Below are 12,924 nucleotides of genomic sequence, written 5' to 3' on the forward strand. Positions count from 1 at the left end.
ACAATATATATATATTGATCTCAAATACGTTAGTAGTACGTACTTATCTAATTATGAAACGCTATTATATTCTTTTTTTTTTAATTTTATATGCAGATAATGGATGGATGTGTTTAGTCAAATGAAGGAACTTTCTTCCTATTTTTCCTTTCTTAGAAAAAGGCAAAAAAATTATACTATAAATCCAACAGATCTTCCCTATAATACCATCACAGTGATTATGTTCGACTTAATATTTAAAAAATACAACAAGTGTTTCAGTAGGAAAGAATAAAGCTTGGAAAAATCCCAATCCTTTTTAATAATTAAAATTGTTGACCGCCTAATTATGTCATTGATTAATCAAAATACCATTCAACGTATTAAAACACACATATATATATATATATGTTCACGAGCTTCCAAAAAATAAAAGTAATTAACAATACTTTGCCCAGGAAAAAGTTGTTAAACATCTCAATCTTTCAGCATATAATTGACTCGTAAAAACCAAAAGGTTGAATTTCAACTTTTTATCTTTTCTATTTCATTATCCCCTTTAAGCACAATCGGTTCACTAACTAAAAAGGTTGGTGGTATTAGTCCTAAAGACACTTTCTTAATTCCTCTGTGTGTGGTTGTTGGATTCTATACCAAGTTAAAGAAAGAAAGCAAAATTTATAAAATTTGTTATTTAAAATGAATGATAAAAATTTGTGATCGTAAATCATTTCATTAAGGGTAAAATAGACATTTCAAAGTTAGTTATCTAATATAGAAATATATAATTTTTTTTTGAGATGACTAAAAAGAAAAATAAATCACATAAATTGAGACCGGTTTTGCAAGCCAAGGAGATCCATTTGTTGCACAAAAACACTTTAACTCTTCAACAATTTCCTTAATCTTGGGCATTATATCATCAAGGAAGTTAGCACTTAAGGATGAGATGTTAGCACTGTTATCTAATTTGTATTACGAAAATATTTAGAACAACAATTTCGTAAAACCAAAGTTCAATAATATTTTATAACCAAAAACTTAAAACCAGTAAAAGGAAGTAGAATATGAAACGGTATAGAAAATATTTTTTCTCTGAAAAAAAAAAAAATCGAGTCCACTAAATGCATAGCGTGTCCTAAAGGAAATTATTCCCCTAAAGTATTTAAGGTTAGTAGAACATATGCTCCCATAACATAAAGATTTTACTCAATCCACACTAGTTGTGACATCCCTCATAAAATAACGATTTGATAGAACTCACAGACTTTAAGGTTGATAAGCTTCTGAAGAAGAGGTGCATATGATATATTTAAACGAATTTTACAACAAAATGTGAGAAATGATAAGTAAAGAATTTTATAATACATAAACAAGTTCATATGGTATACACGTTTTTGAGACGTGTAAATATAGATATGTGCGGGCCTAGACAAATATGCATATTCTTACTAAATCCAACACCCCCAATTGAATAATGCCTATAACATAAACACATATAGGATTGCAAAGACGAGTGTGTGCGTTACAAACAAAGATCAATTGCATCTGGACAAGCAACTTTATGTTTAAACTGTGATATATTTTGATTTATTATCTTTGAACCGTCAAGTTTTGGGGTATAAGTCGACAATCATATATCACGCAATCACCCATTTACCATTTATGTTTCTTGCAATTGTGTTAGTTTCCATGAGAACCTCTTTATTTTATGAGTGTGTTGAGAATGAGCTTTTACAATCATTCTCTTTCAAAAGACTTACACTTTATAATCACATAGACGATTTCTAACCATGTTATCGCATAGATACACTAATTAACCTAATCTGCCAAATTTAGAAACCATTCAAAAACTTTAAATTGTATTAACTCGTTCAAAAACCTTATTAGTCATAAACATTGTCTTCATTGGGAGGATAAATTGAGTTATTTAACAATGTCAAACCTTAATTATAATTTTTATTTGATTTCCTTGAACTTAGCTCTTGAAATTTCTAGGCTGCTAGGTAGAGTTGTCATAATGATTTGTTATACGCCTTAAATTTATCCCCTTAGATGATCATTCAACTAGCTTTATCTTTTGTAAGTAGAATTAACCTCTAAGACTTAACATAGTAGTTGATACTATACACTATTTCTATGGTCAAAACTCATTAAGTCCAAAATATAATTACTTTAGAAGATTTAGTGGACAAGTAGATGTCTTTGTCATGAGAAATTAAATTACTTTGTGATTGATGTATGTATATATCCCTATAGTCCGTACGTTGACCAAATACGTTAAGAGTTAATTAGTATTTAATTATAAAACGCTATTATAATGTTGTTTGATTGTATGTGCTGAATTTGGATGAATTTGTTTCGTCAAGTAAGGAACTTTCTTCATCATTTCCCTTTCTTACGGAAATAATTTTTATTAATCCAACTGATCTTTAATAATAAAAATATAACAACGTGTTTCAGTATGAAAGGATAAAGCTAGGAAAAATCATTACCAAATTATTGATGGACCGCTCTAATTAATTATGTTACAATTTCCTTATTGGCTGATGAGTATATGATAATGATAATGATATATATCCCTCAGTATTTAATATGTGAGCAAATTCAGGTCAATTGATTGTTAAAAGGAATTTATTTTAAGTCATTATCGATCTGTCATCATACGCGGAACTTATTTTCTGATTATTGTATTTTATGTTTCCTAAGATAAATTTCATTCATGTACTATTTTTATTGATGTTTTTACAAATGAAAAAAAATATAAATATGTCGTCAAATTATCGTAAATGGTATACAGATATTATCCGTCATACTTTTAGGACATTGGTGTTTCTGCCGTCCAAAAATTAGAGCATATATACACAATCTTATCCGTTAGTGTAAAGGATATATATGTCTTACTTTTTGAACGACGAGGCATCAATATCCCAAAGACTTGACTCTACGCATTCAAAATAGAATTCAATGTTTAATTAATCTATTTTTCTTTTTGTCACAAACTTCCAACACATCAAACATTCTAATCTTTCAGCTTAATTGACTCATAAAAACTAAAATTTGGTATATAAATGGTGTGAATGCGGGGATAGTTTTCGTGTGAGCGTATTAAGGAGCAAGTTTAGAGGCTCGATAATCAGTTTTACTTACGTGAATTTAATAATATTTGTTAAGTAACTATCTTTTTGTATTTATTATAGAATTTATTATAAGTACGTAACTATAAACACAATTATTATTAAAATATATAGGTCAAACCCATAGGCGATCCCTTTTAAGTTTGACACTAAATTTCCGTTACAATGACCAAAATAATCTATTATTTCATTTAATTCACCAAAATAATATGAAACTTTGAAATTTTACAAAACTAGTATAAACGTTGTTGGTAGTAACGTATTAGGCTATATTTCATTTTCAAAAAATAAACAGACTAAAAGTATTTGGTAGACGGCGTTAAGAAGCATTACGTTACTGACAGTAACATTTTAAGCTTAAGACGTTACCATCAGTAACGTATCTTTGTAAATCTGCCACCTGCCACCTTAGAATCTCTGTACGAAATTTGACGTCGAAGACGTTACTGGAAGTCACGTTTTACATATAAAACGTTACTTGGAGTAACGATTATATCAAATCAAATCACAGGTCTGCCACCTGAGAATCTTTGTACAAAATGTGACGTTAAATCGTTACTGGGAGTCACGTTTTAAGACTAAAATGTTACCCTGAGTAACGATTCTATCATGTCACGGGTATGTGAAGATTTCTTGCTGATTTGATCGTCCAATAAAACGTTACTATATGTTACGTTTTAACTTTAAAATAAATTCTTAAAGTGTTGGCCACAGAACATTATAAGAAATGGTTGTGTAGAATGTTTAGCACATTCAAATAATGTTCTACAAAGCTTCTGCGTATATGCCCTATTGTTGAATCAATACTCACAAAATTTCAATAGGTATGGCTTGTCAATATATTGTAATGTACTTATAACATATTTTTAATAACTATAATGCATCTTATTTTTGTGTGTAGGATTTTTTGATGGCTAATTTTGAAGATAACGTGATGATTGCTTTGTATTGGGGCGGTGAAATAATCACTGAAATAAACGGATTTCGATATAACGAATGTGCCAGAATGATTGTTAGCATGTCTATTTCGACCAACTACGTTGAATTAATTAAATTGTTGCATGAGAAAATGGGGACTGATGGAGAAAATATTCAATTGGATATTTCTGGAAAATATCCATGCTCATTTCAAGGTAACGTTATAAGATTTATTGAGTTCAAAATTGAGAATGACCAATCTTTGGTACAATTTTTTGCCATTCCTCAGAAATTTTTGAACAAGATTGATATAAATCTTTTGGAGATGTATATAAAGATTAGACCAATAAATCAAGATAATCTGTTTCGAATGAATGATCAACATGGTTATCATATGAATTTATTGGCTCAAAATTATGGATTTGCCACATTCAGTCAGCCTCATTTTACATACACTGCAACACATGGTATTCATCAATCATTTGATGAAGGCTCGGGTAGTCAAAGACATATTGAGAGTATACACAATCAATATGAAATCAGGTAGAATAATCTTTTTAGCTAATTTTATTTAATAGCATGAATAATTAATTATTTTCATTTTTTTGTATTTCATGAATTTTTTTTTTTTACAGAGAAGATGAAGCTACCTTTGATTTGTGTAATGATGCACATGCTCAAAGAAGTGATGAAAATTCGGAGGAGGATGAACCTTCAGAAGATGATGGAGAGAGTAAAGTCATTGAAAGTGAATCCGATGAAGATATTGGAGATTTACCTCAAAATGAAAGTGCGGTGAATTTTCAAAATCAATTTGATGAAATGCAAAATAATGATATACCTTACTTTACAACATTGGAGACTGAGGAAGATATTTTTATCTCTACTCGTGAATCCGAAATGAAATGTTGTTCTGTTTGGGTCGAGGATGCAAAAAAAGATTTAGAAAAAAATATGTATTTTAGTAGTAAAACTAAGTTAAAACGGGCTGTGACAATTTGGAGTTTGCGCAAAAATAAAGAATTTAAGATTGTAATATCAACTAAGAGCGTATGGACTGTGAGATGCAGATTTTATGATTCTTTGGGTTGTCCATGGTTTCTTCGAGGTCGTAAGGTTGGAGGTAGCCTTTGGAAGATAGGAAAGTATTTTAATAATCATAGATGTGAGACTGAAGGACTTACAACAGGTCACACTAACTTAGATACCAATTTAATTGCATCTCTATTTTTAAATCAAATAAGTAAAAATCCAAAATTGTTGGTAGTGGATGTCATGTCTAAGGTTCATGAAAAATTTGGTCATCAAGTAACATATAGAAAAGCGTGGCTTGGGCGTCAACGCGCATTTACATTGGTATATGGTGATTTTCAGAAATCATTTAGTGAGCTTCCTAAGTTTTTTGCAGCTTTTCAATACTTTAATCCTGGAACAGTTGTGGAATGGAAACACGAAGAGTCAATGAGTTCACCAGAGGTAAAAACTTTTAAGTTTGTATTTTGGGCTTTCAAGCCATGCATTGATGGGTTCCAAACTTGTCGTCCTGTTATTTCAGTAGATGGAACTCATATGTATGGTAAATATGAGATAAAATTGTTAATTGCTGTTGGAGTTGACGGAAATGATAACATTCTTCCTCTTGCGTTTGGTATTGTTGACAAAGAGTCGAAAGAGGCATGGAAATGGTTTTTTAGGAAATTGAGTGCACATGTGATAAAAGATAGAGAAGATATTTGTATTATCTCTGATAGGGCAAAAGGAATCTTGACTAGTTTATCGGAGTTGTGGCGATTGCAGGAACCTCGGGCCTTTCATCGATTTTGTCTGAGACATCTTAAAAGTAATTTTCAATCTCAATTTCCAAATAGGGACCTCAGTAATCTTATGTGGAGGGCTGCTACAACTCATCAAGTAAGGAAGTTTGAAGCTTTGATGTGGGAAATTCAAGAAGAAAATAGAGAAGCATATGAATACCTCATGCGAATTCCATTGGACAAATGGACTGTTAGTCATGATAATGGAAAAAGATGGGGAGTACTGACAACAAATCTTTCAGAGTCTTTCAACGGACTTCTAAAGAAAGCTCGAGGCTTGCCCGTCACTGCTATGGTTAGACTTTCATTGGAGCAAACCGTTGAACGATATACTCGTAGATGTCAAAAAACTCACCAACTTGTTGAGCAAAAGGAATTATGGACAAGCAGTTTCAAAAAGAAGTGGGAGAAAAACTATGAAAATTCAAAAAGACACTTTGTTTATGATTGGAATATATCCACAGGGGTATATGAGGTTAGATCAATACAAATTGATGGTATTGGTGGTAATCCTCATTGTATTTCATTAAGTGAAAAAAATGTGATTGTGAAAAATGGGCTAATTTGCACTTCCCGTGTTCACATGTCATGAAGGTTACTGAAAGAATGGGAGCATTAGCTAGAAATTTTGTCAGCGAGCATTTCACAATAGAGAATTATGTTACAACATATTCTGGGTCATTCTCACCGATTGGACACGAGGCATATTGGCCATCGCCAAGCTTTATAATGAGAAGTAATGAATTCTATCGACGTCCCAATCGATCAAGGACCACTAGAATTCATAATGAGATGGATCGTGATCCTGCAACATATGGGCGGGCTTGTGGATTGTGTAAACAAACTGGGCATGACAGGCGTCGATGTCCAACTCGAAATCAAATTTAATTGGGTAGTCTAATTATGTATTTCTTTTACTTTCAAACAGCTCTAATTATGTATTTTTTTTAACTTTCAAACAGCTCTAATTGTACTATTTTTTACTAAACTGCTTTCATTCACTATCTTGAATATTTTTATAGCTTTAAGAAACTAACTTAAATAATATACTACCACTGTGAAAAGTTGAAAATAAGTGTAAACCCGCTTAAAATCACATATATCCGTAGCCGATAAGACGAGGGAAGGAGAAGGACATGATACCTTACCTACTTTATAAAAATATTATAATAATATACTACTTCAATTTCAAGACAATATTGATCCCTATTTTGTTCTTAATTTGTGCAAGACTGCGTCATTAGCAAATATATAAACTAATGTTACATACAAAGTTTTACTATGTTTTATACCTCTTTTAACCTCTCTTTTCCCCATATTCACTGTCCACCTTCCAAAGCAAAATAGAGCAAAAACAGCCTAATTAATCCTTCTATATATATATATCCATAAATATCATTCTTTTGTCTTCAGAGAAATAGACTTTGTTCTATTAAACCAAATTTACACAATGGATAAACTCTCCATTGCTATTTTCTTCCTTTTTTTCGCCTTTTCATTTGCTCGAACACCAGTAACGCAACAAGAAAACGATATCATTAACATCAAACTTCCAGAATTCGATGCCACCCCGACCACAAACCAGATTGACAAAGAAACTCAACATGTTCAAGACAATGAAGATCACATTCCTGAATCTAGGGACAAAAAGAATAAGGTATTACCTTTGACGCTTGTTCGGTTTCATTCAATCAACCGCCACTTTCATTCAAAATTTTTAGGCAACAACAAAAGGTTTCAGCATCACAAAAAAAAAACAACCGCACTAATTTCAGCAGTACTAGCTACAATTTTCAGCAGCAACAAAATGTTTCAGCAGCTCCAATTTTCAGCAGTACTGGCTGCAATTTTCAGCAGCCACAAAAGGTTTCAGCAGCTCCAATTTTCAGCAGTACTGGCTGCAATTTTCAGCAGCCACAAAAGGTTTCAGCAGCTCCAATTTTCAGCAGTACTGGCTGCAATTTTCAGCAGCCACAAAAGGTTTCAGCAGCTCCAATTTTCAGCAGTACTGGCTGCAATTTTCAGCAGCCACAAAAGGTTTCAGCAGCTCCAATTTTCAGCAGTACTGGCTGCAATTTTCAGCAGCCACAAAAGGTTTCAGCAGCTCCAATTTTCAGCAGTACTGGCTGCAATTTTCAGCAGCCACAAAAGGTTTCAGCAGCTCCAATTTTCAGCAGTACTGGCTGCAATTTTCAGCAGCCACAAAAGGTTTCAGCAGCTCCAATTTTCAGCAGTACTGGCTGCAATTTTCAGCAGCACCAAAAGGCTTCAGCAACACCAATTTTCAGCAGCACCAAAAGGTTTCAGCAACACCAAAAGATTTCAGCAACATCAATTTTCATTACTTATTCTTGGCTCTCTTTTTTTGGACATGTTGGATAGCATAGTGACCGCCTGTAAAGAAAATATAAATGTTCTATTATTCTAAAAGAGAGTAAAACTAAATAAAAAATGTCAGATGTTAAAGTACCAGTCCCACAAGGCTTAAGTTTAATTTTACGCTTCTCCCTCCTTGATGGTTCACTATTTTGAATAGTCGTATCACCGCCTTCATTTGCATCCTTTGGATCATTATCGTCCACATCATGATTCGGGTCCTCTAAACTATTAGTGGCATCAGGGGTTTCAATGATCAGAGGCACAGGCGATGAGTTAAAATTTGGGACATTCTCAAAATTACCAATGACATTCTCAAGTGATGAAAGACTTGGATGACTTGATATTTGTAGAGTCTGTGGCGTCACGTATGGCATGATATCTGTTTCTGACAGTTGATATGTCATATTTGATGCCTGAGTGAATTCATGAGTGCAACCTCCTGAAATAGAACCAATATTATAATTGGATGTTGCTTGATCATCTTCTAAGGCTTCTTGGACATTTTGTGTGGCCTGATCTATTTCAACATGTGTTTGTGCTCTTTCAACAACACGTTCTCTCCTACCTGCAACACCACCTTTTCCTCGCCTACGAACTGGGTGATGTAACTGGACAGGTTGTACCACATCTCTTCTATAATCGGCTGACACATGAACCCTGTCAGCCTCATGGACATATTTCAAACAATCAGAACCTTGATCTCGCACCATTTTTCTAAACATGTATAAGGCCTCATATGATGGATTATCACCAAGTGTTTTAGCTTCATCAACCATCGAATGAATATGACGCACCTAAATAAATTAAAGTGAAAGTTATTTAATGACGCACCATTAATCTGATGATTTAGATCGGACTATCACTTAAGCAATGAATTCACTGCCAACTAAAGAATGCAACTGGCTGAATTCCAATCATTCATAAAAATGAAAATAACATCTACATCTCCTCATCAGTATCCCCACTTCACTACTCTCACTCTTTTAATTTTCCTATATATATTATCTTTAGCATTTTTCTAAACACTTAGCAGTACCAAGAACAATGAAAAACTTGCCAGCAACTACATTAAACAAAATAAATGACACACTAAAATCAATAAAGACACATAAATCACTTGGCAGCAACAACACTAAACAACAGTAATCAATAAATGGCATACCATAGTTTCATATGCCGTCGAATTAGGCACATAACCTTGTTGATTTTGAGGACGTGAATTAGGATTACCAATAACAAGACGAGTAATGCGCCTGAACCAAATAAGATATGGATCATCATAGCGAAGTGGTTCATTATTAACCGGTGCATCACAACTATATTGGAGACGTTGGTTCCAAAATGATAACCAATGTGCATGTTCCAACTCCCAATTTGTATTTGGTCTTCCTCGACGATCATGGCGAAAGTGGTTGGAATCAAATGGAAACGGAGTTGGTATAGCTTGTTGTAGTCCAAATTGCCTCATAACACGATCTGGCAAATGAACCTCGACCACATCCCAACAAAATATTGGAACTCTAACTCGCCATATGTCTCGTCCAGCATGACAATAGAGAGGAAGACTCTCAATTAAGTCATCGGAATACGGTTCCCAAATAAACTACATGAAAAAAGAAAAGAGCAAAGTGAGTCTTTACATTTACAATATTTATAAATAAGTAAAAGCAATGTACCTGATCTTCTATCATAGAGTCAAGTGCATCCCTATAAACTTTCAACACATGCTTGGTAGTATTCGTCCAACTAAGATGTGCAAACCATCTAGTAGCATGCGGACCCCTAGGCAAACCAACATGACAAATAGTTCTCGCATCTCTGTGGGCTACTATTTGAGGACGGAGAACAGTGACTCTCTCCCACGCCCAAATCTGGGAGAAAGAGTTTTAGGATTACATCTCTAAAAAATTTCATCCTCCAATAACACTACAGAGACAAATTGAAAGAAATATAAATAAATTATATGTACAATCATTAGGTATACCTGAAGTAGTGGCAAAAATCCGGCTATCTCATTTTGGGTACTCTGTGAAGCTTTACAAAGAAAATGATACAAGTATGCCAAGGTCGCACTCCCCCAACTATAAGATCCAATTTTATCGACGTCTTCGAGCATAGGCAGGTACATAAGCTTCAAATAACCACCAGATGTATCCGCCATCATCATACCTGCAATCATCCAGAACATGAAACATCTTGCCTTCTGATTAACCATATCTTGTGTTGCCATGTTCGACAAATGTGGCTGGCTTAACATGTGTGAATTAAATGCAGCGACCTTGATGGAATTTGTTTTGAAGTCTTCACGAGAAGGAACAAAACCTAATAATCTTTGACAAATGTTTTGCCAATCCTCTATGGTCCTTATCATTTCATTACCAAGTACTGGATCACCATTCACAGGTAATCCATACAACACCTCTACGTCCTGCAAGGTAATTGTTGCTTCGCCTGTTCTAAAGTGAAAAGTGTGAGTTTCGGGACGCCAACGCTCAACTAGTGCAGTGATCAAACTACGGTCAATAGCAGGCCGATTAGATTTGTAAACACCATATAATCCAGATAACCTAATTACTTCAAGAACTCGTGGATGGATGGGATATTTCTCTATGAGCTTCCAAAAATTTCCATCTTCTCTCCTCGTATTAAGAATCATATTAACATTTCCTTCCCATATATCTTGTGATCTATGAGTAAGTTGTCCCGTTAATACATTCGATTCCAATGGACCGGGATCCAACTTGTATTCACTATCATTAGCCATAAAAAATACCTATGAAATACACATGAAAGTAAACTTAAATGTTAGCCCGAACTATTATGTAGTTTTTTCTTGGCGACATACTTCAAAAGTGATGTAAAGTTATGAAATCACATTTAAAAATTTTAAGGTCATTCTCTTTAATTTGGAAGTGTGTTGTATAAGACAAACCATCTTAGACTACACTAAGCAACAATAGAACTTGAGTATAATCTTTTTGTTGATATATGTTAAGAATCAAAATTTACAGAGAATTGTTTGAATAGATGAGACAAATTTAAGGAATCACAGAGAAGAATATAGATTATCATTATTAGATAGTTTCATTGTATGTTTACATCTGTACAGTAGGCTATTTATATAAATGACTAAAGTGCTAATTACAATAATCAAAGTTAACCAACTAATGAGTTAAGCAATTTAGGCTAACAAATTAATTATGTTATGTAACTAACTAACAAACATATACTAATCTAAAAGACAATGTAACAATGACTATAGCTATTCTCTCAATGCACTGCTACGCAATCTTCTTCAACAATATACAATTGTTACAACTTTAAATAACAATTCTGAGTTCAGTGACCATGAAACAATCCTTAAATCGAACTAAACAAAACAAGTTACCAGATAACAACTTATTTTGGAATCCAATTTCATGAGTTGGTTGGCACGTTCTTCAATTTATACAAGATAGAATCCTACTTACGATTCAATTCAATTCCTTCGTAAAGAAAAACATACCTTAAGCAAAGAAACTACCTCTCGAAATACTTATGGCGCTGAAATATTGTGAATCTCCTTTTCCGGCAACATTAACGACAAGAATCGAACCAGCTCTCTTAGCGAGGGAATGAAAGGGGAAAAAATATGAAATAGGGTTTAGGTTAGAAGGTGAGGGAAGTGCGGCTAATGGGTTAATTGGATTTAAGATAATAATTCTAAAACGTTACCCTCTGTAACGTATTTCGACTTAAACTCTAAAACGTTACTTTCAGTAACGTATTCCAACTTAAACTCTAAAACGTTACTTTCAGTAACGTATTCCAACTTAAACTCTAAAACGTTACTTTCAGTAACGTATTCCAACTTAAACTCTAAAACGTTATTTGTAGTAACGTATTATAACATTAACGCCGTCCCCCGTTAGTTTTGGTCTGTTTCTTGGCAGAATTAATAGATGGCCTAATACGTTACTATCAACAACGTTTATACTAGTTTTGTAAAATTATGAAAAAATATATTACTGTTGTAAATTGATTTAAATAATAAATTATTTTGGTAAATTTCCCCAAGACTTTTAAGTTTGCCTTACATGAGGTGACAGCCATAGACTTTAAGTGAAATTATTCTCTATTAGAATTTTTCCCTTTTTTCAAAGTTTGAACTGAAGAGTAGTAATCTACAGTATTTTTGTTTTCTAGAAAAAAGGTACTATTTGTACATTAATCCATCACATATATGTTTTGGGAATTTTTTGTAGTTTGAATCTCCACAAACTAGGTTACTCAGAATATCCTTTTATTTCCACATGTCTGGATATAGAAGCTTCCTCTGCCGGCCTTCCCAAATAATTTCAAAAAAATGAAAAGAAACCAAACATGAAACATCAAATGAAGAAGACCTAAACAAGACATGCAATAAAAGTCTTCGAAAGTCACATCATGATCTACACTTTTTTTTTTAGAAATTTCCTCCGTCCACAAATGTTTGACATGTATACTTAAAATATATCAATTGTCAATTTAAACAATCAAGAAATATTCTTGCAATAGTAAAGTTATATTAGTCAAATTACACTTTGTATTAAATTTTCCTTGAGGGGAGTGCATAACCTTACTCTGACAAACAATTGTGGACGGAGCTAGGGAGTAATATGTACGAAGAAAACCATGAGTATATATACTCGATCCAATTCTTTAATTATTCAGTGTAT

At 33.2% G+C, this 12,924-nt stretch overlaps 2 protein-coding genes across 4 annotated transcripts; one reads left to right on the forward strand and one right to left on the reverse strand.

The window, feature by feature from the left end:
* The first annotated feature begins 3,808 nt into the window (after positions 1-3,808).
* LOC114075630 lies at positions 3,809-6,544 on the forward strand. Of its 3 annotated transcripts, XM_027914078.1 has the most exons (3): positions 3,817-4,249; positions 4,470-4,577; positions 4,670-6,544. In XM_027914078.1, exons 1-3 carry the CDS (start codon positions 4,236-4,238, stop codon positions 6,438-6,440), a joined length of 1,893 nt encoding a protein of 630 aa, XP_027769879.1. In that variant the 5' UTR covers positions 3,817-4,235; the 3' UTR covers positions 6,441-6,544. The 3 variants fall into 3 exon arrangements, with proteins under 3 accessions (XP_027769880.1, XP_027769879.1, XP_027769878.1); XM_027914079.1 differs by lacking the exon at positions 4,470-4,577 and having other exon boundaries at positions 3,809-4,249; XM_027914077.1 differs by having other exon boundaries at positions 3,822-4,577.
* Positions 6,545-7,367: 823 nt separating this feature from the next.
* LOC114074161 (serine/threonine-protein phosphatase 7 long form homolog) lies at positions 7,368-11,809 on the reverse strand. Its single transcript, XM_027912031.1, has 6 exons — positions 11,733-11,809; positions 10,212-11,000; positions 9,904-10,098; positions 9,390-9,830; positions 8,319-9,021; positions 7,368-8,242 (listed from the first exon to the last, which is right to left on the reverse strand). The coding sequence occupies exons 2-6, from the start codon at positions 10,989-10,991 to the stop codon at positions 8,190-8,192; spliced, it is 2,172 nt and encodes a 723-aa protein (XP_027767832.1). The 5' UTR covers positions 10,992-11,000; positions 11,733-11,809; the 3' UTR covers positions 7,368-8,189.
* Positions 11,810-12,924: the final 1,115 nt, after the last annotated feature.

The sequence above is a fragment of the Solanum pennellii genome, chromosome 1, assembly GCF_001406875.1.
Source record: "Solanum pennellii chromosome 1, SPENNV200".
In the NCBI taxonomy this organism is placed as follows: domain Eukaryota; kingdom Viridiplantae; phylum Streptophyta; class Magnoliopsida; order Solanales; family Solanaceae; genus Solanum; species Solanum pennellii.